The 25,238-nt window shown below is 41.5% G+C and overlaps 1 protein-coding gene across 6 annotated transcripts in view; it reads left to right on the top strand.

The window, feature by feature from the left end:
- FRMD4B (FERM domain containing 4B) overlaps positions 1–25,238 on the top strand; it is a 325,040-nt gene that overhangs the window by 193,695 nt on the left and 106,107 nt on the right. For all 6 annotated transcript variants that reach the window (XM_030307219.1, XM_030307220.1, XM_030307216.1 and 3 more), the window contains 3 exons: positions 7,955–8,020; positions 10,038–10,132; positions 17,545–17,637. In XM_030307219.1, coding sequence (XP_030163079.1) covers positions 7,955–8,020; positions 10,038–10,132; positions 17,545–17,637 — 254 coding nt within the window. The remainder of the gene's footprint in view (positions 1–7,954; positions 8,021–10,037; positions 10,133–17,544; positions 17,638–25,238) is intronic.

The following is a 25,238-nucleotide window of genomic DNA, read 5'->3' as shown; positions in this document are numbered from 1 at the left end:
GATTTAGAGAGATACCATGATATTGATGCCCTACTCTTAGTTAAATGGCAGAGCTGGGACACAATCCAGGCCTCCTGATTCTAAATCCTGGCATACCTCGCAGACACCAGGCTGGGGGCTCCTGATGGCCTTCAGCTCCAGATATAATACGTAGTTTTGTTTCTTTCGTTTCTTTCTTCCTTTGAAAGTTGGGCTTTCTTTTCGCCAGCCTTAAGAGATCAGGCTATAATCTGATAAGCGATTGTCTTTTATGAGACTGCCCTCCCCAGAGACTGTCTGCTAAAGCTGACCAAAATTCCTTGCCAGGTTTATGCTGGAGCTGCAGAAAATGGCTGTTCCCTGACCAGCCTTCCTGGTTTGCTTTTCTTCAGCCTCTGCCTGAAAGGAGTTTGCAGTTGAATGCTAATGTTCGGAAAACAGCGTTATCCCTTCCATCTGTAGTGGGTGCCTCTTGTCAAGAACAGTGGTCCAATATAAATTCTGTCTATCAATTTCCTAATTTCTCACACTTCCAGGGTAAGATACGGGTTGTACAGATGCTCAGAACTTAATTCCGTTGCTAGTTGAGCTATTTCAGAGCCCTTACAATAGTCTGAAAATATTTGTTTAATTGTTAATAATTTCTTTTCTTCTCCTTATGTCTAGAGCAGTTGTTCTCAACCAGGAATGATTCCCCCACTCCCACCCCCAGGAGACATTTGGCAATGTCTGGAGATATATTTGGTGGCCACAAGCAGGGTGGAGGTGTTACTGACATCTGGTGGGTAGAGGCCAGGGATGTTGCTAGACATCCTACACACAAGACGGCCCTCATAGAATTATGATGTCTATTCCTACCCAGAGCAGTGCTTACACTTTGAAAGTGCTCAATAAATATTAGTCGAGCAAATGAATGAAAACCTGTTTCGGACCGACACTATGTTAATGGCATTGTGTTCTAGACTGTATCTTAAGCCCAAAGTGTTGTGGAGTCAGACCCAAATAAATGATAAGCGTCATTGATAAATGCCATCCTGTGCCCAGAGTGTTCACATAAGCATGACAGAGCCAGCAGCCCAAGCAGGAGGAGCAGGGGGGATGAAGTCCATCCTGATGTTAAGTGAAAATCAATAACAAACATATAGACACTGTTTTTAGCAGCTGCCCATATTTTTTTTCAGTGCAGGGCCAGGTGGTAGCCAAGGAATAGTGATTGCAAAAGCCTTGTGCCTCTTCTGGCCTCGGTGCCACATAGTGACCTGAGCCCGGAAACTCTGGTTTGGTGAGTCTAAATGCGGCTCTTCCAAAACAGTGTTTTACTTGGTGGTCAAGATGATATGTTAAATGCCTCAGCTATGTCTTTTAACATATAAGGCCTATTAGATGGGAAATACCTTACAGCAGAAGTAATATAGCAGTGAAGGCCACAGATTCTGCAGTCAGAATGCCTGTGTTTCTACCTTTCTGAGACTCCTCCCATCTCTGTGCCTTTGTGGAGTTGGAGTCAGTCATTTACCTTCTCGGAGCCTCGATTTTTCTCATCCACGAAATGAAGCTAGTGTTGGAATCTGCCTCACAGGCTTGTTATGAAATGAATTTAGGGGCACGTGGCAGGTTCAGTCAGTGGAACATGTAATTCTTAATCTGGGATCGTGAGTTCAAGCCCCACATTGGGAGTTGAGATTACTAAAAATAATTTAATAAGATAAAATAAAATAAAAACATAATTGAAAATGAATTTAAACAGCCCATGTAAATAAAGGAAAGGGCTCGGATTAGTGCCAGGCACGCAGTCAATGGCCATTAATTATTGTTAACATTTTTCCTAAGTCCGATCACTCAGTTACCCAGTTTTGTCTTTGGAAAACGGAATTCTCCGCTTCTTTATCATTCTCGTCACCCAGCCAATTTTCCTTTCTCCCTTTGCTGCTTTTATGCCACCTGCCCCTCTCTCTCTCACTGCCTCCCTTTTGCCCTCTACTCCCAGTGAACCTACAAGACACACAGGAGTCCTGCTCCTATGCAACTAAGGGAACCTGAGATTCCACCCCAGTTCATAGTAACATGACTCAAGACAAGTTACCTAACCTCTCTGCACTTCACTTTTGTCATCTACAAAATCTAAGTTGTAAAACTCTTCACCTCCTAGGAATGTAAGTAGCATGAGAGGAGAAACTTGCACGTGCACTCACATGACACAGTAAGTGGTTATAGAAGCTAGGAGAATCGTTCGTTGAGAATGGTGAAAGAGGTTCCCAATGATTGCACATTGGGAGGGTAGGCACCATCTTGAAAGAACTCGAAGGAAAATCACAGCTGACTCGGTATGGAGACATCTGTGTCAGTCTAGGCCATTCTCTGAACGGGAGTGTCAATAGCTCATATTCAGTCAACACCCAGAGATGATATAAAGGAGCCCCTGTTCAGCTAGGATTGACATCATTTGGGTGAAATATAAAACTCCGTCCACTCAATAGATCCCAAAGTAAGAACGTCCTAGATACACCCTTCTACCTCTCTCCAGTTCTTCCAGAATATCTCATCTGATGAAGAGTTTAATAGCACACCTTGTTTTCAGGGTAGAAAGCTTGTTTGTTACGTAGAGAGTCTGTCTGGGCCAAGGCTTGGGAGGTGTTTCGGAACATCCTCACTTTACATTATGCTATGCAAATTTAAATCATTTGTGAACTTATTTCATTATTAACTGTGTCTATGTTCTGAGCAGTAAAGGCGTTCCTTCACTCAGGTATTTATTGACCACATCCTTACCCTGCAGACACTGTTCTAGGCCCTGGGGATACAGTAGTGAACAAATCTATCAAGGTCTCTGCCATGAAATTTAACATTCTGATGGTGAAAGATAAGGACAGAGGGATGCCTGGGTGGCTAAGTGGGTTAAGCATTCGACTCTTGATTTGGGCTCAGGTCATGATCTCATAGTTCGTGAGTTTGAGCCCCACATCAGGCTCCTTGCTGACAGTGCAGAGATTCTCTGGGATTCTCTGTCTCCCTCTCTCTCTGTCCGTCCCCCACACTCTCTCTGTCTCTCTCAAAATAAATAAATAAGCTTTAAAAAAAAAGATGACAGAAAAACAAAAAACTAACAAAAAGTATTAGCTATAAAAATAAAGCAGCATGATATGAGAGAGTATCCAGTCTCCACTTTATTCTGAGGATAGTCCTCTTAGAAACAGTGGCTTTTGATTTAAGATCTGAAAGATGTGAAAGGACCTAATCATGCAATGACCCAGGGAAGGGCATTCCAGAGGGAACAGCACATGCAAAATTTCAAAGGAGGAACAACCTTCATTTTGAAAACGAAAAGAAGGCCAGTGTGGATGGTATGTTAGTACAAAGGCAGATGGCTTGGAAATAAAATTAGAGAAGGTAAGGGGTTGGTTGTGTGGACATTGTTGACAAGGTAAGGAGTTTGGGCAATTTTAAGCAAGAAAGTGAAGGGATTTCACCTGTATTTGAGAGGCATAGCCATGTGGAGTTTGGATCCTTACAGGACTCAAATAAAAGCATGGAGCCTGGTTAGACAGCTGGTTTTGCACATATCCAGGCAAGGGATGATGGCGAATTAGACTTCGGATGGGTCACCCTGCAAAAAATCCTGAGGAGTCATTTTTATGGGGTAGACCCTCTCATGCTAGGCTTTCAGAAAAGGTCAAAAGAGCAAGAGAGAAGAAGAAAGAAAAAAAGAAAGCAGCTTGCCGCTTCCCTTACCAAGCTTTCGTATTTCCTTGTTCCAAAGAACCACTAGTGCAAAACCCAAGCAGGGCTGAGGTTCTGGTCTTTTTCTGTAGTTGTGATTTCCTCTTACTTTATGAGTTGACCCTGGTTGTTATGAATGGTCCCACACTGCCCTATCTGGACTCGCCTTTGGATTTCTTACCAAGTCTTCCTCCTCTCTTCTCTCCTAAATCAGGTCGTGGTATTGGGGGCTGGGGGTGGGGCGTTTTCACACAGACTTGAACCCCACTATGGGCTACAGGTCAGGGCCTCAGGGCACACCCCGAAGCCAGAGGTCTGGCCTGTGCCCAATTCTCACTTCCCTCTGCTCTTCCTCATTTGACCGGTGACCAGATGGACAAGGTCCTTCCACCAGCACCCAGCGCTTAGCATCAGAGGACCCACTCCACCAACTGGGGAGCAAACACAGGGCAGCCACAGACTGAGGTGGGAGATTTAATCCAATATGTACGATTTTTAATCTTCATCTTCCTGGGGTTGAATGGAAGAGGAAGTGGCAGGAAGGGTATCAAGTCTGTGTGGGTGGTAAGTGAAACTTTCCAAAGAGATGATTTTTTGATGTTTTTATTCCACGTGAGGAGGGGTGCCACTGGGGAGGGGTCAAGCCTGAAAATGTTTGGATGGTGTCTATGGAGTTCAAAAGTGATTCTGGGGGCACCTGGGTGGCTCCATCAGTTAAGTGTCCGACTCTTGGTTTCAGCTCAGGTCATGATCTCACAGTTCATGAGTTTGAGCCCCGCATCAGGCTCTGTGCTGGTAGTGTGGAAACTGCTTAGGATTTCCTCTCTCTCTCTCTCTCCCTCTCTCTCTCTCTCTCAAATAGATAAATAAACTTAAAAGAAAAAAGAAAAATGTTTAGGGGCACCTGGGTGGCTCAGTCAGTTAAGCATCTGGCTCTTGATTTCAGCTTAAATCATGATCTCAGGGTTCAGGGTTCATGGGATCAAGCCCCTCACTGGGCTCCTCTCTGACAGCACAAAGCCTGCTTGGGACTCTCTCTCTCCCTCTCTCTGTCTCCCCCTGCCCCCCACCCCGACTCATGCTCTCCATCTCTCTCTAAATTAAAAAATAAAAATTTTTTGATAGGAGAATAAATGAATTATAGGAAGGTTTATTAGCTATTTTTTAAATTTTAGGCAAATAAGGAGTATAATAATTGTCTTTGTCGAAGTGGTTTATTTCATTCTCAGGGGTATCAGATTGAAAGCTACCAGGACAGGGGCGCCTGGGTGGCGCAGTCGGTTAAGCGTCCGACTTCAGCCAGGTCACGATCTCGCGGTCCGGGAGTTCGAGCCCCGCGTCGGGCTCTGGGCTGATGGCTCAGAGCCTGGAGCCTGTTTCCGACTCTGTGTCTCCCTCTCTCTCTGCCCCTCCCCCGTTCATGCTCTGTCTCTCTCTGTCCCAAAAGTAAATAAACGTTGAAAAAAAAAATTAAAAAAAAAAAAAAGAAAGCTACCAGGACATTGCTTATGAGGCTCAGAAAGGTTAAGTATCTTCTCCAAGGTAACACAGCTAGTAAGAGATAAAATATGATTTTGAGCCCAAGTCTGGCTTAGAATGCTTATGCAACTTACATCATTTCTCAGGCCGTGGTTTCCTGGTGCTTAAATTGAGGATGTCCCCCAAAACAAAACAATACAAAACAAAATGAGGATGCCCCTTTCATAGGCTTGCATAGTAGTTGAAATACTATATGTTAATGAAGGTCAAGTGTCAGGCAGTTGGCCTGGTGCACAGCAGGCCCTCATTTGACATTGTTTTGTCTCTTCCCTGGTACCATGTGAACTTAAATAGGGGTTTGCTTATTCTCATGACAGGACTCCTAGGAACCTGGCGGATAATAAATTTTGGGGAAGCAGAGACCACAAACCCCATCTAAAGAGGGAGCTGCTCTGCCCTACCCTGGCCAAATGTTGCCATGGAGGACATCCAGCCCAGTGTTTCCAGATCATACCATCTACATTTTTCTTAAGTGGCATCTTCTAATTTCTAATGTCATCAACTAAAATTTATTCATAAGCATTGTTCTGACAAAAAAAAAAAAATACATCCACAACTTTTCAACCTCTGATTTAAGCAAGTGACAAGGGCGGGCCTCTCTATTGCTTGGAGGTGATCAAAGCAGTACTCTGGCCTCCCCGAGGAGGCATCCTCCCACAGAGGAAAGGGCTCGGTGAATACTGAACATGGATGTGCCAGTGTGGGCGTAAAACTGTAGCATTTTTTCCCCTCCGGTTCATCTGCATTGCCCTTTTCCAGCTTGTCTTATGTGGCGACTTGTCCCTTCACCTACTGGGATGTTTGTTCATTCCCCAACCCCCCATCAGCCTTTCTCTTGGCTGTTGTATTTGTTGATCAGTGATTATGAGTAGGTGACTTTTCTATATTAATGATATCATGTGGGGAGTCCATCCTTTGGAAACCTTTTGTTCTGATTTAGGTATAGATACCTGTGGTATCTTACAAAGATGCTTTTAGTTGCAAGCAGAATCTGACTGAAGTTAGTTTCAATAAGAAAGAAGAAGTGGATTTATTAAAAGAATACAGAGGTGTTTCATGGAACTCAAGAACAAGAATTCACCCGAACCAGCCGAAGTGACTACAAGTGACTAGAAAGACGTTAGGAACCCAGACAGCAACTCTCTCGAGCTTTCCCTTTCAGATTGCATGATTTCTCTTGCCCCCGTCCAGCTGCTTGTCTCCTTCATTCTCTCTGCAGATTGCTTTCCTTTTTGTCCACACACCACAGCCCCTACAGCAACCACTTTCTCATCCTCTCTGACTCAATTCCAGATTCTCTGGACTGAGGCTCTGATTGGCCCAGCTTGAGTCAGGTGTCTGTTCCCTGGTCCAATCAGCTGAAGTCTGAGGCTGAAGGGCTAGGACCAAGTTGTACAAACATGGCCACCACTGACTGTGATTGTCATGAGATGGGCAGACATGCACACACACAAAAATACATTTACTATTTAATTCTCTAGGATAGAATTATGTGTTGACAAAAGGAAAATTGACTATTCTGAGCAAAGGAAAAGGAAAAAGGAAAGGAAAAAGGAAAAAGGAAAGGAAAAAAAGATGCTTTTTTAAAATCAGGAAATAAAATTCATTTGGATTATGCGATAACAGAGTAACTTGAAATATTGTACGAGTTTGACATACTCCTTAATGGATTCATGTTGTATCAGTTGATCTTTTGAGTATTTGATTTTTCTCTTTCCATAGTAGATGTTTTTGGGGTTTGTTTTTGTGGGTTTTACAAAAGAAGTAAAGTGATTTGAACTGACGTATTTATTTCTTTCTTCCCATTGTATAGGAGAGTATTAGAAAAGATGACTTTTTTTGTTGTTGTTCAGTTAGACCTTATTTTAAATCTTGCTCTGGCTTTTTTCTCACTCAGGTAATGTCCAATATAACAATATTCAAAGCAAACCATTTACTCTGAATTTTTGGAAAATATGTATATATCTATATCTGAACATACATGTAAAAACAGTCTGTATGGATTATCCTCAAACTCACAGGGTGGTGATTTCTACAGGTAAAATGATTTGTGGAGTGTGAGTTAGTGAAGGGGGATCTTTGTATTCTATGTATTGTTTAAATATTTGACAAAGAATATTTCCCAGTATTGTAATTATAAGTGACAATAAATATAATTAGAAATTTATGCTGATGGATATTGTTCTTAACTATGTATCTTAAGTGTTCGTAATTGTTCTTAATTATGGTAGTGATATACTATAAAGGGGACAGACGTTTCAGAGATGGAGACTTTCAGTTTTAACTGTAATGTCATCTTTTCCTTTACAATTATGCATGTATTCTATTTATTAAAATACATCAATGAATATAGGAATTTTCCTTTGAAAAACAAAATATTGATTCAATGATAAATGTGGTAGTTTCCTCTAGGAAAGAAACGAACTTTTCATAGTATAATCTTGTATACACTATATAGACATTATTTTTTCAATATATTGGGTTGTCTTTGCTTTTCATTCTTTTTTACATCCAAGAGTAAATTAATTAATTGATTGGTTGACTAATCCAACAGCTAATGCTGCCTCATGAGTCTGTTTGTGATCGAAGCTGTTGATTGACTCAACTGAAGGCATTTTTAGGCTGAACACATCACATGTAAAACAAACTATAAATCGAGGTCAGAGGGTTGCTTGCCAGCCCCAGCACTGATGCCACTCTTGCTATCTTGTCCCCACAGATGACAGAGGGCAGGCACTGCCAGGTGCACCTCCTGGATGATAGGAGGCTGGAGCTGCTGGTTCAGGTAGGTGTTGCCCATGAAGAGACAGCCCATACTGACTGGTTCCCTCTGTGAGCCTCATGGCCTCTCTTCAGGCTACTCACTTATCTGTGCCAATGACTTGGGATTGTTTGAGGGGCAAAAGGACAGCTGCTAAGTCAGATGACTTGGTCTACCTGTGAGAATAGTTATATCCTGGGGATGTGGATTGGAGACCCTTGGGTTCTAATCTCAGCCCTGACCGTCAGTAGCTGTGTGACCCCCAGGAAGTAGCTTTACTTCTCTGAACCTCTTGTGGGTAAACGGAGCACTGTAATCTTTCTCCGAAAGGGTTATTGTCAGCTGCAAACCTGCATCCTGCCGCTTTGCTGCCACACGGCAGTGTCCAGGTTAAATACCCCACTTCATCAGCTGTGCACCAGGATTGAGACTTCTTACTTTCCCTCAAAGAATTATGGCTAAAATCAAGCTAGATTACATATGAGAATGAAATCTTTTTGTAATATATATGGAGTATATGAGTGGTGATATTTTAATTGTTGATCCTTCTCTCTTCATTTACTCAACACTGTGGACCAAGGACCTAAAAAGAAATTGTGGAAATTCCCTTTGATAGCCACACTGTAGCTATAGCCAGAACTCTCTCCTTTGACCAAACCTAAATTCTTCTCCCTTCTGTGGCTCGTTTCTCACCCACTATGCATAGGCTTCAATTAGAATAAAAATAGTCAACACTGTTTAGCCAGAGTGGACCTTTTAGTCCAGATTTCTGCCTGTTTCTTTATTTCTTCTTTCTTTTTTTCTTTTTTTTTTTAATCATGACCATTCTTTCTTCCCCAGCAACAGACATCCAACTCTCAAACCACCATAATGAGCCCTAAACTGTTTGGCTCTAAGTTCAGAAAGAGTCTATGTAGATGCCCTCTTGCATATCACCCTTTCCTTCCTTTGTTCCTGCAAATCAGGCGTCTGCTATCACCCGGGATGTTCCCCCTGATTCCAAAACATGCATTTTGCCACCAGGCCCAGTGCTTCTCAAAAGTTCATAGATTAGATCCTTCTTCTAAGTGTTTAGGAAACACTGGTGACAATCGTATATGCAATGGGTAAGATCACTCCATCTCAAGAGAGAGAGATGAAAAGCGTAGGCTTTGGAATCAGACAGAACTGGGTTCAATTCCCTGCCCTTACTGACTGTAACATCAATCCAGGTGCTTAGTTTTTCTTGACTTTGGCCCCCTCATCTATAAAAGGGCAATAAGAACCCCTATCTCATAGGCTCATCCTGAGCACAAAGTGAGATAATGGATAGAAGGAGTTTTGGACAATAAATGGTAACGAGTAGTAGAGTCATAGTTTTATCTCTGATCCCACAGCCTTGGGTCTCCAGCCTCTTCAACTGGCACCCAGCAGGCAAGAATATTCCTACAGTCCACGTAGTGAGGTGTTTGATATTCTTTGTCTTGGTCACTAGCACCATAGTGCCTATAAAAGAGTATTTTTTCAGGAGCACCTGGGTGGCTCAGTTGGTTAAGCATTCAACTCTTGATTTTGGCTCAGTTCATGATCTCATGTTTTGTGGGATTGAACCCCATGGCAGGCTCTGTGCTATGGGACTCTCTCTCTCTCTCTCTCTCTCCCTCCCTCCCTCCCTCTCTGCCCCTCCACTGGTGGTGCACCCATGCTCTCTTTCCCTCAAAAATAAATAAAAATAAACATTCAAAATGACTTTTAAAAAAAGTATTTTTCCAAAACATCATCATGTTAGTAAACACATTGTCCCCTGGGAGGAAAAAGTAAATTACTGGACTGAATGGCAAATACATGAAACTGACAATCTCATTGATGTTTCTATTACCATTTCTCCCCCTTCCCAATCTCTTGGAGAATGGTCTATAGTAGATTAACCTAGGCAGCCAAAGGGGGCAGATATTTAAAAACAAACAAAAGCTGCTTTGAACTATTTGGGACAGAGAAGGGTGGTAGCAAAAAGAGAGTGAGGCAACGAAATTGCTTTTCTGATAACATTTTATTTTGACAGCCCAAACTTTTATCAAGAGAATTGCTGGACCTTGTGGCTTCACATTTCAACCTGAAAGAAAAGGAGTACTTTGGAATAACATTTACGGACGACACGTAAGTCTTTTAGTAACGTTCATTTCTTTCCCTTTCATCTGGACTACCTACTCACTGTCATTCACAATTAGCAAAAAATTGCTGGAAATGCCCCAAGAATTAGAATATGCCCTGCTTAGTTAAAGATTGTTTAATAACAGGATTTCTCTCCTAGGACTATTAGTGGAAAGGGAGAAGAAAGGGAATATTGATCATTTTTAAACACGAAAATATTGCCCTAAGTGTTTTAGAAATTTGTTTTGTAATGAGGTTGTTATTGTTGCTAGTACATCTGCACATTTTTTTTAATATAGATGTGTATGATTGATATAAACACTAGATTTTTGGGGTGTGTGGGTGGCTCAATCATTGGGCATCTGACTCTTGATTTCTGCTCAAGTCATAATCTCACAGTTTGCAACATCAGCTCTGCGTAGGGCTCTGCATGAGCCTGCTTGCTTGGGATTCTCTCTCTCCCTCTCTCTCCGCCCCTTCTGCTCGTGCTCCATCTCTCTCTCTCAAAATAATAACCATAAAAAGAAATACTAGATTGTTATTCACTCATATATTGAAATGAGAATTAATGTCTTGGGTGTTGATGGCAAGAAAGTTTAAAGGCAGATGTGTGGCCCACCTGAAAAATACTGTAGAGTTTTAATACAGAATAAACTTCTCCAGTTCTACGTAGGCCCATTTTATGTCACCTCTTCACTATCTTTTTTTCTTCTACCTTCATTTTTTATGTTAACTTGGACATTGTATATATTTATCAATAATTTAAATGCTTTCTGAAATGAGACCTATATATAACAATAAAATCATAAGAATTTTGGGGCACCTGAGTGGCTCACTCAGTTAAGCATCTGACTTTTTGGCTCAGGACATGATCTCACGGTTGCTGGGTTCAAGCCCAACATCAGGCTGTGTGCTGACAGCTTAGAGCCGGGAGCCTGCTTCAGATTCTGTGTGTGTGTCTCTCTCTCTCTGCCCCTCCCCACTCATGTTCTTTCTGTCTCTCTAAAATAAAGAAACATTCAACATCTATAATGCCATTTTAAAAGTGTATAAGGATGAAAAGATTGCTTAGACTTCAAAGACAAAATTTGTTGCATTTTGCTAGAAGTCATTTTGTCAGGAAATAAATAAATAAATACTACAGTATGTATAAATAAATAAATAAATAAATAAATAAACAAACAAACATTAAAAAAAAAACCCAAATATAAAATTCAAGAAAATGCATTCCAGGCACAGAATATATTGGCCTACTAGTGAGCATTCTTCTTGTACTCTCCAAGTTCAAATGTTTCTTCAGTTCTTTAGTTTAACCAGGTAGAAAATAATCACAAGAAGGGGTTACTTTTTTTTAATATCTTGCTTCTGATTATTTCCAGCCTAGGTGGGCCACTAGCCTAGGACCCACCCCCACCCCCACCAACCCCCCACCCCCCACAGGAAATGCCATCAGGCTCAGGACTTGGGCTGGACAACACCAGGCAATCACTTGCTGGGAGACACAAAAACCTGAAAACTTTGATCCCAGGCCCAGGATGCTTCCTGAATAGGGTTCCACAAACCAGAAAGAAAGTAAACTAGACATCACTCATCTCACTCAGAATCACAAAATTATCAGTTCACGCAACAACTATTTGAGACCCTGTATGATCAGTCCTCTGCTGGGTGAAATAGGAAGGGCAGATAAACCTCTGACCACAAGCTCTTCACTGGAAAGACAAGGCTAGTTCATGTGAATCAGTGATTAGACGCATGTACAAATACACACACACACACACACACACACACACAGGTTGTAAGTGATTGTGAATGCAACAATAGCAAATAGAATATGACGAAATCCTAAAATACATAATGGCTAAGTTATATGGTTAAACTGTAAGTGCTGTAAGCCCTAATTTAGAGAGGTCACATGGAATAGAGACAAAAAGCATGAATATTGGAATAACTTACTCATTCAACAAATATTTCTTGAGTGCTCACCAATTGCCAGCCATTGTCCTGGGTTCCAGAGATTCAGCTGTGCACAGCAGAGACAAGGTGCTTGCTTTCCTGGAGCTTATATTGCAACGGTGTGGTCTAGCAGAACAAACACATAGATCAGTGAGAAATCACCAGAAACGATACGTGCTTGGAAGAACATGATCAAGGCCATGATCAAGAAAGGTTGGGGGGGGCAGTTTTAGATCGGTGGACAAGGAACACTTCTGGGAGGTGACATGTAATAAAAAGCAAGAACCAGTTCTGCAAAAGTTGTAAGGCATTCCAGACAAAAGCCAGTGTGAAAGCCTTGAGGTGAGACTGAGCTAGACTTTGGGGGGGGGCGGTTATTTTGTAGTTTTGGGAAAGAAAAAAAATCCACTGTGACTAGAATATAGAGGGTAAGGAGGAAAGTGGTGCAAGTTAAAGGTTGAAAGGGAGGCAAGGAGTAGATGTTTTAGAATTGTGGTAGCTATGTGATTTTAGGCCAGTTACTTAACATCTCTGACCCTCTGCTTTTCTCATCAGTACATTGGGCATAATAATAGTACCTATATAATAAGGACTATATAGGACACGTGTAAAGGGTACTAGTATGATGTACTGTTAAGGCAGGTCAGGTGTGCACAGGCACCCACTAAAAGGAAGCTCTCATGCTATTTTTGGTACTGGCAGTAAGTTCAGTGTCCAGAAAGGGCTAAAGGAGGACTCGAGTGGAATTCACACAAGAGGATGACTACAGGGGTACCTGGGTAACTCAGTCGGTTGGGCATCTGACTCTTGATTTTGGCTCAGGTCATGATCTCATGGTTCGTGGGTTCAAGCACCACATCGGGCTCCATGCTGACAGTGCAGTGCCTGCTTGGGATTCTCTCTCTCACCGTCCCTCCCCCACTTGCAGGCTCTCTGTCTCTCTCAAAATAAATAAATAAATAAATAAATAAATAAATAAATAAATAATTTTTTAAAAAAAGAGGGTAATTACCAATGGACAGTGCAAGGCAAGTAGACTTGGGGTAGAGGGGAGAGGAATGGGAGATGACATTCCAGGGAAGACTTATTCTATGGGCCAGTGCATAAGCATGGTAATGTATATGATTACACGGTGGAGCAAGATATAAGAAGGACAAGATCATAGGTGAGTGAGCCCTGCGTGTCACATAGATCCTAGGCCACTGCAGGATGTTATGCCCAGGAGTTACATAATTCATGACTGGTGTTGCAAGTTCCCCAGGCTCCAGTGTTCATGTTGGGCTGGAAAAGGGGGTCCTGGCTACATGGATGGCTTCTGGGAAAGCTCCCAGTTCAGGTGAGCATAACCAAGCAGTGCATAAATCAGGCATGCAGATATCAGACTTTCTCTTCAGAAGGAAAGGGAATAATATGAATGACTTTCTCTAATGCCTTGGGCCACCCTCCCCCTCTTCTCCTCTGGGATTTCTTTCTAAATCCTCTCCTGGGAGAAGAAAGTCTCACTCAGGCGCCTCCTCCAGCTATCTCCTTTGGCGACAGTGGTTGATGGTTATAGTCTTTCCAAGAAGCCTGGCTCCAAACTGTCCTCTGTGTACTCCCCTGCAAGTGACAGCAGAGTCTATTTTTGAATTATGACCAGTTTGGAAGGTGTCTTCTGGCTCTTGCTGTGTTTATTTTCAGAAGAAGTATGAGCAGGGCTTGGGGGGGAGGGGGGGCGGGGGGGGTGGATTTGGCCATTTCCACCTTTCTGGGGAACAGGTCTGGAAAATTGCTTCTGTCTAAGGGTGTCTCTTTGGAATGTCTTGGTCACAAGCCTAGCTCTTTTTCTTTGTCTGGTAAATATTTTTGGAAAGTATTTTCTTTCAGCACTCCCTTTCCCCCGCCCCCCATAAAACCACTGAGTCGGATCCCTCCCAGGATGCTGTCTGAATTGTATTTTCCAACCTAGATGCCACATCAGCCTTTTGCCTTCAGTGAACTTCTCTAAACAGAGTAAGGCAACGCTGAGGGGAACATTTTGTCAATGAAACTAGCCACTGTCTCTGCCCTACTCCACAGGCCAAGAAGAGAAATGGAAAAATAGAGTTGTGCCGTTACATAAGAAAGGTAGTGATGGTGACCAACAAAAATAAATCCGTGGCCCTGCTGGAGGGCGGGGTAGAGTTCCTTGAGATTATGCTTGGAAGTACCTCCTGGTGATCGGTGTGCAGAGGCAGTCTTTCACCCCTAGAGGGCAGTCTCGCCCTCCTGAGATAGCCGCCTTGAATTTCGCCAAAATGGTTCCCATCTCTTCAACTCACTTGATTTTTTTTTTAATTCCACTGTTTTGAAAGGCTTTGTTGAATAAGCTTTGTTTATGAAGAAATAAATAGGTTTTACAACACAGTTGTGAGTTTTGATTACCATCCCATTCGATGGATGTGAGATGAAGGGCTTTTTGACCCATATACTTCTATATATACTTCGTCACCCTCTCGCCGAAAAAGTTTGCTTTAGGGTTGACCTGCGTGCACAGTTTCATAGAGGTGAATGTGTAGATTCAACTTCGTGAGATACTGATTAGATCTACAATATTTGCTGATGGAAAAATTTGAGAAAAGCAGGTTATAAGCAATAAGTGCTTTTTGATCTCATTTTAGTCTCAGAGACTGTAAAACAACACGTTAACCTTAATTATATCTCGGTGATAGAGTTATGGGTAGTTTTCCACTTTTTGTTCTTCTAATTTTATTTTGTTGTGAGATTGTGGATGGATTTTTTTAAGTTTATTATTTTTTTGTCATAATCTCTACACCCGATGTGAGACTCAAACTCATGACCCAAGATCAAGAGTTGTATGCTCTTCCAACTGAGCCAGCCAGGTGCCCCTGGGTAGATTTTTTTAAATATAATATTTAATTTATCCTTTAAAAAATATTTTTATATTACATATACATAAATGTGTTTTTATAAAAATCATTTAACATGATAGTTGAAGCCAGTCCCTTTTGATTATCTTCCCACTCCAAATGTTGCAGTTTACTCTAGACCTCTCTAGAACTATAAGCATTTCATCCATAGATAATAGTGTTTTCAGTGTGCATCTTTGGTTAATATAATTGATTTATGCTGTATACGGTATTATACAGTTTGCTTTATTCATTCTTGGACATGATTCCACGCAAGTTCGTGTAAATATACACTGTGCTTTTTTAATGATGCCACATCTTTCCTATATAAGAGCAAGAAAAATGATTCAAAATTAGTCTCATTTTCCCTAAAATCTTTTGAGACCTGATAGTATACGCTATTTTATGTATTTTAAGACATATATTTGAACATGTCTGAAGTTGGCATATGTCTTTAACTCAGTGCCATTCTAAACTGCATGAAATACAGGGGAAGAATCTCTTACCTTCTAACCCCCATGTTTCTATTTTTTATGCACAAAAGAAGTATTTCTAAAAACTTCCCCTTATATCATTTATATCAGCTTATTTACCTTTGTAATAGTCCTCCAAGTAAAGCTAGGGACAATTATCATAAGCCTCATCTTAAAATCACAGAAACAAAGACACATTTTTTCCAGTGTTGAGACTAGTAAGTGACAGAGACCAGCCCAAAGTTATAAAAGCTGATTCAGCCCTTTAGTTTCCTGTATCCAGAGTCTTGTACTCAAAGCCCTGAACTTAAGTCTTAACTTTGCCACCTTTTTTGCAACCTTATTGTAAAATATAGCTGTAATATGTAAAAAGTTCCAGCTTAGGTGGCACAGAGTAGTTGCTCAATAATGAGAAGCCCTTCTTCTTCTCCTTCACTTTCTCTTCCTTACCCTTCTCCTCCTTCTCTTGCTCTTCCTCCTCCTCCTTCTTCTTCCTCTTCTCCTGCTCCTCCTCCATTCTCCTCCATTCTTCTCTTCCCCCTCCTCCTCATTCACTCTCCTCCTCCTCCATTCTCCACCATCTCCTCCTCCTCCTCCCCCTCCTCCATTCTCCTCCATTTTTTTCCTCCTCCATTCTCTTCCATTCTCTTTCTCCTCCTCCTCCTCCTCCATTCTCCTCTTCCTTCTCCTCCTCTTTCACTCTCCCCCTCCTCCCCCTCCTCCATTCTCCTCCATTTTTTTCCTCCTCCATTCTCTTCCATTCTCTTTCTCCTCCTCCTCCATTCTCCTCTTCCTTCTCCTCCTCTTTCACTCTCCCCCTCCTCCTCCTCCTCCATTCTCCTCCATTTTTTTCCTCCTCCATTCTCTTCCATTTTCTTTCTCCTCCTCCTCCTCCTCCTCCATTCTCCTTCTCCTCCTTTTTTTCCCTCTTCTTCTTCCTCTTTTTCTTCTTCCTCTTCTTCTTTATTATTACTATTATTAGTATTTCCTATCTACTTAAAATGACTACAGCTTAGAGTTTTCTGAGTTAAAAATTATTTACTCAAAGACCAAAATAGGTTGGAAAATATCTTCTGGCCCATTACAGGTTTTATTATAATTTTACACCCCATCACTATTTGCATGTTTTTGAGTTTTACATAAGCAAGCAAAATGGAGTCTATGCCTTCTGGGAATATACAGTCTAAAATGGCCCAACTGGTTGGACAGCCTTGGAAAAGTCATGGAAATGATCCCAAGTCATCAATCCTTTTAATCCCTGAGAGGTCACAATTTAAGGAGAACTGTTTATATCCATGAACTTTAGGCTTTTGAGTAAATAAACAAATACAAGCTTAAATATTAGGAGGTCCATAATATACGTATAGAAACAGCACTCAGAGAGCCTTTGACCCTGTACTTTTAAAGAAACTGTAGTACTGTTATATGTGTCTGATGATTTCATTAAACCAGTTTTCTCCTTCTTGACTATCTAAAATATTCATATATCATATTTAATAAGAATTTAAAGATTAATGTATTAAGGTTCAATTAGTTTTCTTTTTACCTCCAAAGGCACCCAGTGTTAGTCTCTTATTTATCATCTCAGAGATATTTTATATATGTGTGTGTGTGTATTTTTTAATTTTAAAAGGGCTATATTCTGTACTCACAGTCATGCATCTTGCTTTTCCATTCAACACCATGTCTGGAAATTGTTAAAAATAGGTTTGTAAACATACTCTCCCTCTTTTGTGTGGCTACACTGTATATTATTTCTCAGTTTAAATTATTTTTTTAAACATGACCTTGTTGGACATGTATAGGTTGTTTTGAGCCTTTTTCCTCTTACAACCAATGCTAAAGTAAGTGACTTTATACTTAGGCCATTTTTCACATGCACAAGTTTATCTTGCTAAACTCTTGCACGTGGACAATCTAGTTCAGAGGCAGATGCTTTTATAATTTAGATAGTAATTGTTAAATTGGTCTTAGTACCAGTTGTAACAGGTTATACACCTACCATCCGTGTATGACACTTTCCCCACAGCTTTGCCAACCCTGTGTGTTATTGAACCTTTCTCTGACTTCTGTTTGATCCTTTTTCTTTGCTTTCCTCTCACAGAGGTCAGCAGAACTGGCTACAGTTAGATCACCGAGTTCTTGACCATGATCTGCCCAAGAAACCAGGCGCAACCATTTTGCACTTCGCTGTGAGGTAGGTACCGATAGAAACATCCAGCATTCTCACCTCCCTTAAAAAAAAAAATCTGTGATCCACTAGAGAATAAAAAAAAGAACAGACCCATCAAAACATTATGTGAAAAAGATTCTCTACTGTCTTAGTCTGGAGACTAAGTTGCCATAGATACCGTGTAGGATTGTTTTCTTTGAAGATGAAGGGTAGAATCACCTTCCTTTATTCCTCAAAGTCCTCTGGATCAACTTAAAGGTGAAAAATACATTGTATTTTAGTACATAGCTTGTTTCTGACTCAACATACCTTTAGCATTTTTTTCATTTGAAATATGGCAAACATTTACTGTTACATGTTATGTATGGACATTTCCTAGACTGTGGAAAGGATTGAATTTTATACAATTTCACGCCTTAGTTTGAATAGACGATAAAATGCAAACAAATGCTCATGGAAAGAATTATCTTAACCGTACAGAAATCTGAATTCAGCTTGCAGGCAGAGAGATTGCTGAGAAAGATGTAAGGAGTCCTTGACCTGTTCTCTGAGCTCTGCTTAATTAGGAAATTCACTTACCCATACCTATGGGCCTCCATGTATGTTTCCTCCAGAAATGGATGCATTCAACTCAAACAGTGATTTCTTAGAGCCCGCCCATGATGGGAATGTTTTTCCACATGAAATATGCACACTCTGAGATAAATAAAATGTTATAAAAATTAACACTTGTGTTCCTGTGCCTAGTTTAAGAAATAAAACACTACCAGTCTTGCTGAAAGCCCCTTTTTGTGCATTAGCCATTCTTCTCACTACCTGAATTTGATGATAAATTTCATGATAAGTTGTCTTCTTTGTCTGAAGCCAAATATGGTAAAATAAGGTAAGGTAGTAGATTTCCCAGGAATCTAAATAAGCTTTCGTAACGCTAGATCAACCTAAAGCATGTTTCTGTATTCTGGGCTTATGTTATTTTTTGGATGTTCAAATATGCTTTGTTTGAGGCACCTGGCTGTCTCAGTCGGTAGGGCATGCAGCTCTTGATCTCTGGGTCGTGAGTTCAAGCCCCACATTAGACAGTCTAGTTCAGAAGCAGATCCTTTTATCATTTTGATAGCAAAACTAAAAAAAGAAAGAAAGAAGTATGCTTTGTTTTATGACATCATCGTGGAAGCTTCTTATTATCCTTTTTTAGAATTTATATACTATGATTACCTAACAAAATCATATTGTTTTACACGCTTTTTAAAAAAATTTTCACTTGAGTCTGCTACATTAAATCCTTATGGTAATAAGATGTCCCATCTTTTCTTAAGTATCTTGTTTTATATGAATTGATGGTGATTGTGGATGATAACTGCTCCTTACTCAGTAAATAAAGTATGGATGATCCCCAATTTGTTTTTTGCTTTTCGCTCTGCACGCTGGCCTAGAATTTCTTTCATGTCACAAGAAATCATATTTTTGAAACCCAGGAAGGAGGTCACATAAATGGTGATTTGTCCAGGAGCATAGCTGGTGTGGAGAAATGGGTGGAAATCCTAGAGAAAAATACAGGACTTTCCTGGAAAGAGTATGACATGAGTGTGTCTGTTTGTGGAAATGGAGAAAAGGGCAAACACAAACTAGCAAGCAATAGGAAAAAGTGAGTATTAGTAATTAAGCAGGGGGCAGAGAATAGAGAAATTTTCATCTTGTGTCTGAGCAGTGGCCCAACATCAATATATTTTTTCACAAAATGTTATAGTGTCACTGTAAACATTTCAAATTATATGAAATTACTCTCTCTCCCCAGCCTTCCTCCCTCCCCTCTACCTCCAGCTCCCTTTTATTCTTAGAGAAAAGTAAGGATGATAGTTACTTGGTGACTTACTTTGTTTTTACCTGGAGATTTTTCCTTGTTTATGTAAAAATCTACTTTATTTCTTTGCACTTTCGTAATTGAGGTGTCCGGTCCCCGATGAAGCACTAGGCTGCTTCCAATTATGTCTATGTTAATGTAGGCTGCAGTTAACATCCTTGCTTTTTTTTTAATCTTGTTTTAATTAAAAAAAATTTTTTTTAATGTTTATTTTTGAGAGAGACAGAGTGTGAGTGTGGAAGGGGCAGAGAGAGAGAGGGGGATGCAGAATCTGAAACAGGCTCCAGGCTCTGAGCTGTCAGCCCAGAGCCTGATGCAAGGCTCCAACTCGGGAACAGCGAAATCATGACCTGAGCTGAAGTCAGATGCCTAACCAACTGAGCCACCCAGGCGCCCTGACATCCTTGGTTTTTTATCTTTGCACACGCATGTAGTATTTACGCAGCATACCTCCTCAGCAAAACCCTTTGTCTTTGGAGAACTTAACAACTACCATTTATTTAGTCACCAGACTGTGAACTCGTTCTTGAACAGCTGATATCTGGTCTAGTTTTGGTCTCAAAATAAGAGGGGAGAAAGCTCTGTCTTCCTTCCTATTCAGTCATTCATAAGGCAGTCCTATCTTTTCGAAGCAGGTTCCTGAGATACCCAAGTAGCCTGCTACTCATTCCGTGAGTTTCAGCACTTACTTGAGTGTTATCTCGAGAGTATCCCATAATCACAAGCCATTACTTCCCCTTAACTACTTGCATGTTTAAAACCCTTATCAACTTTTTAATTATTTGCGTAATTTTTCCTCCCAACAGTACAGTGAGATCATAATAGTCTTTGTTATTATTCCAATTAAGTACTTGTTGTTACTGCAACTTAATTAAAGGAATGATAAGGCAAAAGCACACAAAGAATTAACTGATCGAGGTCACTTAGTGGAATGTCATTCTCTGGAGATCTCAGGAAGGCGATTACATGCATCCCTGTGAAGTCCAGTGCCTCCCAGAGGGCCTCTAGCCTTCTCTTTTGAGAGAACAAAACTGTTGGTGGGAGTTATATCCCAGTAGACACCGCCAATAACCCTCGAGGTCTTGCCTGAGTTGGCTACACATTTAGTCAGTGAAGAATAGAACCAAAGATGGCTTTTGGTTTTGTTTGGATATTGGTCACTACGGGAGCCTCTGGAAATATGCAGGACCTCTTTTTTTTTTTTTTTTTAAATTGAACTATAGTTGACACACAATGTTATATCAATTGCAAGTGTACAACATAGTGACTTGACAACTCTATACATTATGCTGGGCTCACCACAAGGGTAGCTACCCTCTGTCACCATACAGCGCTGTTACAATACGGCTGACCGTATTGCCCATGTTGTACCTTCCATCCCTGTGATTTATTCATTCCATAACTGAGAGCAGTCACTGAGGTGCAGTCACCAAGTAGTTAATGCACAATGAGAAAGGATTCCCTACAGTCGTAGCACATTACAAGGATATGCATCCCTGTTATTTTTGTTGCAAACAATTAGAAATATCCAAATGCCAACAATGAAGATAGGTTCAGTAAGTTATGGCATTCTCACAGTGAACAATTGATCACTTTAATAAAAGAGATTAGGTTTTTTTTTTTTTTTAAGTACATTTCATTCCAGTACTTCCCCCAGAGGGAGGGGGGACACATTTCTGAATCGTCCTAGGAATTTCTCAAACTATACGGTCACACCCCTCCAACTCCCAAATCCCCCACATTCTGGCCCAGATTCCGATATGGTGCACTAAAGACAGTGAGTAAGGTATTGTTCAAGTTGGTGTGACAAATAAAGAGAGATTGGGATACAAAATAATTTTGCAAAGTGCTTTAAAGATATAAGAAAATATCAATTTTTAAAAAGTTGTAGTGTTTATGAAAAAGAAAAATACCATACAGTTTTGCTCTCAAGAAGTTTTCTCTCTATTGAAATGTAGTATTAACCCTATGGAGGGCACTGGGCTAAATATTTGACATGCATCATCTCACTGAGTCCTAAGCTAAACATTGGGGTCCTGCAGTCAGAGAGGGGGGTCTCGGGGAGACGGCGACTTTCTCTTGGTTAGTTTCCCCCAGGACGCAGGGAGCAGCTCAAAAACACGTGCTGCTTCTGCATGGAAGAAAGAAAACATTGAAGGTGAAGGCACTTAGCTTTCCCTTTATGAACTTCAGGATTAAACCTTTGTCTTTAGTTATAAAAGCTCAATGATACATGCTAAATACATGTGTGCCACATGGGTGTATAGAGGCCCCATCATTTATTTCTGCACCGTAATTCATGGAACCAATTCTCTATTTCCATGTGAGTCCAAACTCCCCCAGTTGCGGGGGACTTCCCCAGGCCAGGGGTTGTTATTTGCTGCTGTAAATTATCTTCTGCAAACACATGGGCCTCTTTGGTAATGCAGCCCAGATGTGAGCATTTGAAAAGCTTGATAGTGAGTGAGCACACAAGCATTTAAATCAGAGAGCAGGGACTTGGCGTGACCTCATTGGAAAACCTCCCATCCCCTCTGGGGAGGGCAGGCGGAGGTGGCTCAGGCTGGTACCACCCAGCTCCACACAAAGCAGTGTCTCAGGGTCTTGCACTCCCTTATTCTTAGACTACTTCTTGCTTGCTCCCCCACCCCCTCCCTTTCTGGTCTTCTGTCTTCTCCTCTCTGCTTTTCCTCCTCCTCTTTCCAAGTCACCTCTGCTATGCCCCAGGACTGTAACTGGCCATTCAGAGGTAACCCTTAAAGTGTTGTCTGTGACACTCAGGGCTGAGAACTCTCTGTGTTCATTGGAGAGTAGTAGAAATGTGGGGGATGGAAGGGAAACCACTCCATTTCTGTCAAAGTTGCTGAAAATATGGAGCATTTGAAAGACTTTCTCAGGCTTTCAGCACCTCCTGGCCTGGTTCTGGAACACTCAGCCTTTAAATAAGAGCTAAACTTGGGGTGCCTGGGTGGTTCAATTGGTTAAGCATCCAACCTCAGCTCAGGTCATGATCTCACAGTTCATGAGTTCAAGCCCCACGTTGGACTCAGTGCTGACAGCTCAGAGCCTGGAACCTGCTTGGGATTCTGTGTCTCCTTCTCCCTCTCCCGCTCCCCACTCACACTCTGCCTTTCTCTCTCTCAACAATAAATAAGCATTAAAATTTTTTTAATTAAAAAAAAGAGTTAAACTCAAGGAAGCATCATGACTGTAACCTGTGGGTCCCCATCATTCCACCTGATTTTTTTTTTAAGAAAGTCAAATACATATATGGAATACAACACAACAGGTTTTAAAAAAAAAAAAGAGACTGGTGAAAAAAGAGACTTGTTACTATGGAAAGACACCCCAATATATTTAAGCAGACCCCAAAACAATATGTGCAACATGATTGCACTTGTGTAAAATCTATGAGTAGGGGAAAAGTGTAAAATGTCAACAGTAGTTAATCTCTGGATAGAATGATTATGGGAATGATTTTTTTTTTTGCCTTTTTACTTATCTATATATGTTTTTTCCTACAGTGAACACATTACTTAAGCACTTTTCTTTTAATGTAAGCATTATGATTGATAAAAGGAAGAGAAGTTAGAAAGTTTGTGAGTGGCTAACCCTGAGTTATTTTAAAGCTATCAAAGAGCAGGAGAAGACAGCAAAGTTTATCTCCTCAAGGAGGAATGTGATCAAAAGCCCAGAGGAATAGCTGATTCCTCCTAGTGTGGGCCCAGCAGAGATTCTTTGAGCAGATGTGTGGGGTCAGCTGGTGCTCTGGGCCACCCACCACACTCCCATCTGAGCGCGCAATATCCCAGAACCTGGACGGTGTGACTGTTAGTTGCCTTAATATTGACCGTGACCTCCTAAATGGCATAACCCGTTCTTGAATTTCCAGGCACTTGTTAGAGGTCTCCATCTGTGAGGATCCAACATCCTCATTCATAGGAGAGCTCCAGAAAGACACAGAACACCTCAAAACTCGTACCCAATCCCAATTGATGTTTCTTACAGGATTATGTTCCTCAGTGTGCTTTCTGATCAAAAGCAGACTTCGTTTGTGGGAATCGGCTCCCTCTCCTACATAACCGGTCCTCAGGGTGACATTGAAAGGGCAGAAGGAAAGAATGAGTAATCTGACTTGTGCAAAGAGCTGTAGGGTGCAGAAGTTAAAGCTTGGCCTTCAGCACAGAGTTTCTTAATAGCAGCACTATTGACATTTGGGGCAGGTAATTCTTTGTCATGGGCAGTTATACTGGATTGTAGGATGTTTGCAGGGTCCCAGGCTTCCGCCAACTAGATGCCAGCATGCCCTGTAAGTCAAGGTAATCCAAAAAATGTCTTCAGCATTGCCAGAGGCACCCCAGTCCACCTACCGAAAATCAGTGCTTCGGCATCATTCCTGGGTTTGAATCCCAACTCTTCCATTTATTAGCTCTGTGGTGTTTTGCACCCTCTATTGGGCCTATTTTCCTCAGCTGTAAAATGGACCTTGTTGTTGGAGGATTAAACCTGTAAACATATAAGGTGGACCCTCAGTAAATGTTAATGATTTTTATGATATAAATGACAGACACTGTTGAATGAATGAAAAAAAAAATGTCATGATGTGATATACATACAGTCTTTGAATGTGGAAGGTTTGCGACCGTCTGGCTTAGGTCACTTTTGCCCTGTTCATCATTCCATGTTCATCATTCACGGTGCCCAGCTGTCCCCACCCTATCCATCTTACCTCCCCTGCCTCTCTTCCTGCCTCCTTCTCCAAGCCTGTGTCCCTACCTTCTTCAGGGAGGACAGGAGCAGACTGTTTTGCAGTTTTGAAGGGAAGAAGCAAGCACTTGGATACTTCAGATTGCCTGGGGCTGGAGACTTCCTCCCCTTTCCAACAGGTCACAGCAAGGCCCTTACCCTCCTGGGCCTCCAGCCCTTCCTCCTGCAGCTCACAAAGAGCCACAGCGTGGCAGTGGAGCGACAGGGCAGGTTCCTACAGGCTCCCCTAGAGGGCTCTCTCTGGTTCTCCTAGAGAAATTCAGAAGTGAGAGAGCGTCTTCCTGGCGGGGGAGCACATTGTGGAAGCAAACAGTGCTTTCCTTGGGGAATTCTCCCAGACTGCACCCCTCCCAGAGATAAAAGGAGCATCTGAGACTCCCACAAGCCCTGCCTAATAGCTTGGAGAAAGTGCAGTACATCTTAAATTACTCTGCTGTCTTCAGCATGTGTTACAAAGCGAGACTAGGAGGTTGCAGGGTCATTATAAGCAATAAGCAGAGATCTCCCTGCTCAGAATGTGGATTGGGATCTGATAGGAATCTCCTTAGGCCCGCGGCCACAGTGAGTGCCTGAAATTACCCACAATGATGGACTGAAACCCAGAAGGAGGCCCCTCGCGGGACGCCAGTCACAAGCTCAGCGTTGTTCAAAATGCAAAGTAATTGAGCAATTCTTGCCCGATTCACCATCTTCAAAGATATCACTGAGACATAAGGAAGCCTTGGAAGACAAAATATGCTCAGTTGGAGAGAACAAGTTGTAACTGGTCCGAAGGACTGCTGTTTCACAACATTTTCCTATTCTCGGTTAAAATGGACACTTTGAGAGCATTTTGTTTCCTTGAGAGAGACAGCTTAGGAAAGATAACCTGCTGAAGTTTTAAAAAGTTTCCCAACTCAGTCAAGGCCTTTTGTTATCATCCCATCAATGGAGGAATAATAATAGTACTGTAATAATCACCACCGCTCATTGACTGCTGAATGGCCTACCACCCATT

This window comes from Lynx canadensis, chromosome A2 (assembly GCF_007474595.2).
Source record: "Lynx canadensis isolate LIC74 chromosome A2, mLynCan4.pri.v2, whole genome shotgun sequence".
Classification (NCBI taxonomy): Eukaryota; Metazoa; Chordata; class Mammalia; order Carnivora; family Felidae; genus Lynx; species Lynx canadensis.
This window is presented reverse-complemented; position numbering and strand designations above follow the sequence as displayed.